At 38.4% G+C, this 6,537-nt stretch overlaps 1 protein-coding gene across 1 annotated transcript; it reads left to right on the top strand.

The window, feature by feature from the left end:
- The first annotated feature begins 4,084 nt into the window (after positions 1 to 4,084).
- Positions 4,085 to 4,629, top strand: LOC132798224 (uncharacterized). The gene is made up of 2 exons (XM_060810002.1): positions 4,085 to 4,281; positions 4,347 to 4,629. Exons 1-2 carry the CDS (start codon positions 4,141 to 4,143, stop codon positions 4,572 to 4,574), a joined length of 369 nt encoding a protein of 122 aa, XP_060665985.1. The 5' UTR covers positions 4,085 to 4,140; the 3' UTR covers positions 4,575 to 4,629.
- The last annotated feature ends 1,908 nt before the right edge of the window (positions 4,630 to 6,537 follow it).

Genomic DNA, 6,537 nt, shown 5'->3' on the forward strand with positions numbered 1-6,537 from the left:
TTATGAATGAATAATATTCAGTAAACACACAACAGAGTATAATCATTTATTAAAACAAATTGTCAGATCGTTGAGACCATCAAATGCGCGAGTTCCTTGAAAATACAACTACACTTAAAATGCAATAAGCATAGGAATAATACGAAAATGTTTGTGTAACATATAGATGTTAAATTATGGACCTACATATAAAGTATACATGTACGTATATATTTTTGATCGATAAATATATAGATGGACAAATCACATTCACTTTATGTGTCTCCTCAATCTCCTACGTAGAACTTTTGTTTTGTTTGACTGTTTCAAACTGCAAATTAAAAAGACAATTAAAGGAAGCATTAAGTTTTGTTTAAATTATACATAGTTTTATGTTATTATATAAAATATTTGTTATTGGTAAGTTTTTTATTGAAAACTACAATTTATATTGACAGAGTTAAATTTCCTTTGCTGTGTCCAAACTGCCGGCATCTTACAGTCAAGCACATTCCACTGTCTTGTTATTTTTAAACATTGATGGACATGCCGGTTATGTATTGTATTTTTATACGTCAGTTGAGACATCATGAAATTTAAAAGGCGAATTGTACTTGATTTCGCTGGCAGCACTGACAACTCTCGAGCTGGAGTTGGAGCTGGAGCTGGAGCTGGAGCCGGAGCGAGAGTCGTGGCCGGAGATGGAGCTTTGTCTGCTCAATCAAATTTAGGAAAATTGCCTGGCGAGCAGTGGCAAATGTACGAGTAATGGAATTTGCAGCGTCAATTGCATTGCCAAAGTAGCCGCAACTGCAGCGGGAGCGGCAGTGGCAGCAAGGAAGTGCAGCAAAGAGCTTGTCCTGCGCCTGCAGGACATAGACATTGACATGGACATGGGAAAGAGAAAGAGAAAGAGAATGGGAAGAAGAGGAAGTAGACGGTTAGACAGGCACATCATAAAGGCAACACAAAAAATTTGCGGTTGATGCATTTTTATGAAGCGAAGCGCAAAGTGGACGTGAATGGGGTTCTCTTCCTTTTTTTTCGCCTTTCGTTCTCCTTTCGCTGTCTTTATGTGTGTGTATGTGTGGGAGTGCAAGAAAATATAATAATAAACTAGAAAAATGACAAAAGACATGTTAAAAGCGCACACAACAAAAAATAGCATCAGGGTGGCAACAAGACGACGCCGCTGACAGGCAACAAAAGTAGACAGCTCCAGCAGCACTTTCGGTAGGCCGGGCAAGGAGCTGTTCAGGGGTGCGAAGGAGGAGAGAGGGAGATGGCACAAGTGCTGCAAAGATTTACTTGGCGATAGACAAGAAAAGAGGCGTGTAAAGTGCCGCCAAGCTAAAAATATTTGCACAACAATGGAAGCCACAGAAGAGAAAGAGAGAAAGATACATAAAAAATATATGTAGTATGTATGTGTATGCAAAGGAGAAGAAGGAAGTTGAGAAGTAGGAAGTTGTGAAGTAAAAGCGTTGAAAAGGCAGCTGCCACAAGTAGTTGTGAGTGTGCGTGTGTGTGTGTGTGTGTGTGTAGTAAAATGTAAGTAGCTATAAAATATGAATATAATAGAGCACATCACATCATAATGCGCCCGCAGCGAGTGCAGCAGAATGTTGTTAAGCAAAGGGTCGAAGATGGGTGTTTCTGGGTAGTTGATTAAATCTGTGAAGTGATCGAAGTGACATGCATGAACACGACAAGCGCACTTGAGGCGCCGCCGCCACCGACGCTTCGCTTCCTTAATCCCAACTATACTCATACTATATCTATCTTCACTTTCACGACGACAATGAAGTTGAACTTCTTCTCAGCGGGTGTTCGAGTTGTTTTATCCATTGGGAGACGCGTGTGAATAACTTCCGCTACTGGAATGAATAGTGAGTGAATAGCTGTTGAATGATGTGCATAGTCAGTTTATGAGTTTGTAACGTTGATAAAGTGCATATTTAGTGTCTTTTTTTCTTCCCCTTCCTTGCTGTCAATTCTGCTTATTTCTTTAGGAGTTCAATTGTCGTTAACATTTTGGCACATTTTGTGTGCTTGGCGAGCGCAATGACTTTTTGAATACCCTGAAAATGGTTGAAACTTTCAATTTCTTTCTTTTATAATATGACATTATAATAGAGCTTGATTTTAACTGCTTGCAAGCAGTTTGAACGGTTCATAAGATGAATTTTCTTGGAAGTTTTGAATTCGTTTCAGTATTTTCATTGAATTTAATGCAGCTTTAGCAGAGTCTTTTAAGTTGATGACACTTGATTTTATTAACATTAAGGGCTACACAAAAAAACCCCTAAAGGACAATGGCTGAAATCACCTGTTCGGTTGTCAGTCTTCCTGTTTTTCAGTTGAGCGCTCAATCAATAATCAAACAAATAACAGCAGCTGGAGTGCGGGCGAGTTAGAGCAGGAGCTGAAGGTAAAGCCAACGCCTATATCAACACCTTGACAAGGCAACAAAGGAACCAGCCACAACGGACTCAGACCGAGACCAAGACCGAGACGCAGTCGATGCAGGAGGACTAACGTCTGGCGGGCAAAATGTTATGCATTATAGAGAAATACTATATATAACTAGAGTATGGGTAAACATTAACGCCATGAAGCGTGGCCATCAGGAAGTTGCACAATCGGCCCAGCCATCAAAGCAGCAGCAGCAGCAGCGGCAGCTAGCCTGCGAGTTAGTCAGTCAGTCGGACAGGCAGGCAGGCAGCCAGTCAGCCAAGTTAGCCAAGCAGCCGGCGGCAGTAGAAAGTCAGCTTCAGTCGCAAGTTGAAGTCAGTCAGCGCGTCAATAACTTGGACACAAAGGCTGCGCATGGTGTATGCAACATTATTTTATGGGTGGAGGTGGTGGAGCGGGGCGGTGTAACTTCCATTCCAGGACGTGCAGGACGCAGAGTACAGTTCAGAACAGTACACAAAGGGCAAGGGAGCGAACCGATGAAGCTACCGCAGGCGACTAAAAGGTGAGGAAGTGTAGGAGGGGGACAATGGGGCAGGGACGGGGATAGAGTGTGCCAATGACGCGTTGCGGTTTATTACCAATGCCATTGTATACTTTATGGTGTTGCCAAAGTAAATGGGCGTGGCCATAAGGGCGGGCATTGGTCGAAGTATGACATTAAGTGTGCAAATGTGCACCGAAGCCAGGGGTCTACATCCTAAGTGTGCCTCTCTGTGTGCGTGTATGTGTGTGTGTGTAGAGTGTGTGTTGACTTTTAACTTAAATAAATTTGCTTTGCAGGCGCTCCATAATATATGCTTCTATGATAAGGGGTTCAGCGCAGCGCAGCGTAGGAAAGGGGGCATGCTGCAAGTAAATTGCGGGTGCGCCAGAAGCACTTGGCAATTCAACTTAATGTGCAACAAAATGAAACGCAATATCGCAGAAAAAGGTCAATTTATATTATATAGAAAAGCATTGAAAACTCTCAGTGCACCAATTTTGATTGTAAGTAAAAGCAGTTTCTATCAAAATACTTCATATTCAAATATAAATATTAAGTATACGTGCACAAACTGTGAATATTTCAAAAATATAATTTGAAGAAATGGACTTGGGAATAAATTATTTATTATCCTAAACATTTGTTTTTGAAGTTCTCTAATTTTAAATATTTTATAAATTAAAAAAATTACCAGCAATTTTAATTTTTTCTCTTCGAACTGTAAGAGCTTTAACGAAGTTCTTTTTTTTAAATCGATACAAATCAAAAATATATATTATATTTTTAATATAAAAATCATAATTGTCAATTCTTCTAAAAAGAGTTATCAATATGTTTTACATGTCTGATGATTCATTTTCTTGCTAAAATTGTTTTTTTTATTATTTATTTTTTAAGAAAGTTTCCAATTATCGGAAAGTGGTCTTAATTTCGATACCAACCTTAAGTGTCAGATGGACTTAATAATGGAAAACTAATATCATAACACTCTACAGAGTTGCTTTATTAAGATATCTATCTATCTATCGATACCATAGAAAAACATCTGTCATCCCTAAAAGTCATTGCAATTCGTCAATTAAAAACGAAAAAATTGTCATTCAGAAAATTGTCATTTGTGGTTATGCTCAGTCTTCTTTCAACTTTCAATTGTGTCGTGTGTCTAGCAGAAGCAAGTAACAAAAAACAAATTCAGAAAAATGAATAACTGGTCGTGGATTGATGAGTTGCCGAAAGAGAGAAATATTGTACCTGAGGATGATAGCAGTTCCCTTAGTTCCACGGATCAGAGCTTGTCGCAAGCCGAAGACGATGAAAAATCTTCTGAGACAAACAATCATGTGAGTTTTCTGGCCTAAGTCGAATCTCTTTTTAATGTTGTTTTATTTTTCGTTAATTTCTTTAGCTAGTACATCAAAAGTTTTTGAACGATTTTGTGGAGAAAGTTGACTCGATAGCTTCAATGGATGAACAGGCGGTGGATCTGACCGTCAAATGTATGAATGCCATAACGAATGACATCTGTCGACGTGTCGTTCAAATTGCAAAGTATCGAAAAGTCGAGCCAGATATATTGGATCTAAAGTTTGTGCTAAAGCGTGAATACAATATGGAATTCCCACGCACAAATTGAAAATGGGAATCTATTAAATGAATTCAGCTAATATTAAATTGTGAAAATAATGATAAAATAAAATAATAATGATTAAAAAAGAAAATAATTTGTAACTGCTCAATTCGCCATTTTTATTGGCTATTATACAATTTGTAGAATATTTTGATTCATAAAATAATTCTTAAGCAATTATTTTACAAAGTAAAAATGCTTTCAGATTTCTTTTTATCAATAGCATAAACCAATCTTTCTACCCTCGTTTAACTTTCTCGTCTGTTCTATTTCTGCACCTTCTTCTTTTCGTTGCTTTCCCGCTTTTCTTTACTGCTTGCATTTTCATGTGCGTGTTAATTTTATTTGCAGTTTTATTTTCATTTACGTTTACTTCAATGACCTTTTTGCTCTGTTGGCCATCGGCCATTGGTTGTTTGGCTCTTGGCTGTTTGGCTCCCATGTTGTTGATGTTGTTCTTATTGCTCTTGATGTTGATGTTTGTTGCCTCTGCTACATTTGTGGCATTTTAGTTGAGTGCATTTTAAGTGCCGCCAGGCCCAAGCTCCAGTCTCTGTCGCAGTCGCAGTCCGAGTCCCAGTAGGAGACCCAGTCCCAAAGCAATTCCGTTTGCCGTTTCAAGGTTATTGGCCCGCCCACTAGATAGAGAGAGAAAGAGAGAGAGCAAAAGCAACAATTTCTGTTATTATTTACATTTGCCAAGTTCGCTAGCGGCGTTTTTCTCTGTTCTCCATTTTTATTCGACCTACGCTTTTAGCTTGGCAAATGTTAAATAAAGTCTAGACGCGGCAGGCAACAAAATGCTCAAACATATCATAAATATTTCATCATACAAAAACTCAAATCACGCATACGTAACGTAAGCCCAGGTTTCGCTTGCCTCACCTTTTGCCTTTTCAATTCGAGTGCATGCAGCTTGTTTTCAAGAATTATGAAAATATAATTTAAATATTATGCCAAAGTTGCTTAGCTGCTGCTTTTAGCCGCTAACTCTCTTGTGTGTGTTTTTCTCACATTTTGTGTTGATTTCAAGCTGCAAAATTAATGACAGAATTACTGCAACTCTAAAATCTGACGTCGATAAGATATAATCTTATATGAGCTAAACAATATGCAAACAATATTCCTCACATCTTCTATTTCTTCATTCTTTAGTGCGTTTTTATGACTTTTCTCTCACTCCCTCCCTATGTATGTGCACGAAATTTTAATAAAACCATTTGGGCCTCCTCGTCAACAGCTGTCTCTGAAACTTAACGCTCTGACAAGTGCGAGTATGTGCTCCCAAAGGCGGTTTCCTGATATTTTCTGGCATTCTGGCATGGATGCAGGCGCTTCGTCTTTTACTGCTGCCAATGCAGGTTTTGAATTACTCAAAGGAAATGAACAGAAATGTAACAACAAAAGTAAATTTCGTATACAAATTGAAAAAAAAGCGAACGAATGAACGACGCAACAAAAGTGGGAGGTGGGGAAATCAGCAAAAGCAAAAGAAAAAGCCCACGCCTTGACAGGAAGTAAGTGCCCCGAAATGTATGCTACACTTTTTCGCATTCGCTTTTCTTCGCCTCAAATGAAAGCAAGTTAATTTGATTTGGAAATTTTTGAAAGCATGCAGAGGAGCGAAGTTGGTGAGCGAGGAGGGAAGAGGAAGGAGGGAGGCGAGGCTAATAAACGTGTTGCCATTGTCGCTTAGGTGACGAAACAAGCGGTGGCAAAAGGAGGTTTCCGCATGTAGGGAAGTCAAGTGAAAAGCAAGGAAATTGAATATAAGTTGATAAATCTACGAAATATTTATACGCACATACAAAATATATCTACAAGTATTCTAAATGCTTGCAGTGCAAGCTGGTAGAAGTCAATATAATTTAATGTGTTAAATCAATTAAATTGAATATTACCTAACTTTTTTATAACCCACAATACTTTTCATATCATATATTAATATATAATCTATCAGATTAATAAA

This window comes from Drosophila nasuta, chromosome 2L (assembly GCF_023558535.2).
Source record: "Drosophila nasuta strain 15112-1781.00 chromosome 2L, ASM2355853v1, whole genome shotgun sequence".
NCBI classification, from domain to species: Eukaryota; Metazoa; Arthropoda; class Insecta; order Diptera; family Drosophilidae; genus Drosophila; species Drosophila nasuta.

Excerpts from the sequence above, each read along its gene's own strand:
- LOC132798224 (XM_060810002.1), top strand. The coding sequence starts at position 4,141 with ATGAATAACTGGTCGTGGATTGATGAGTTGCCGAAAGAGAGAAATATT. Across the intron at positions 4,282-4,346 it reads CTTCTGAGACAAACAATCAT|CTAGTACATCAAAAGTTTTT; the intron begins GTGAGTTTTCTG and ends TAATTTCTTTAG.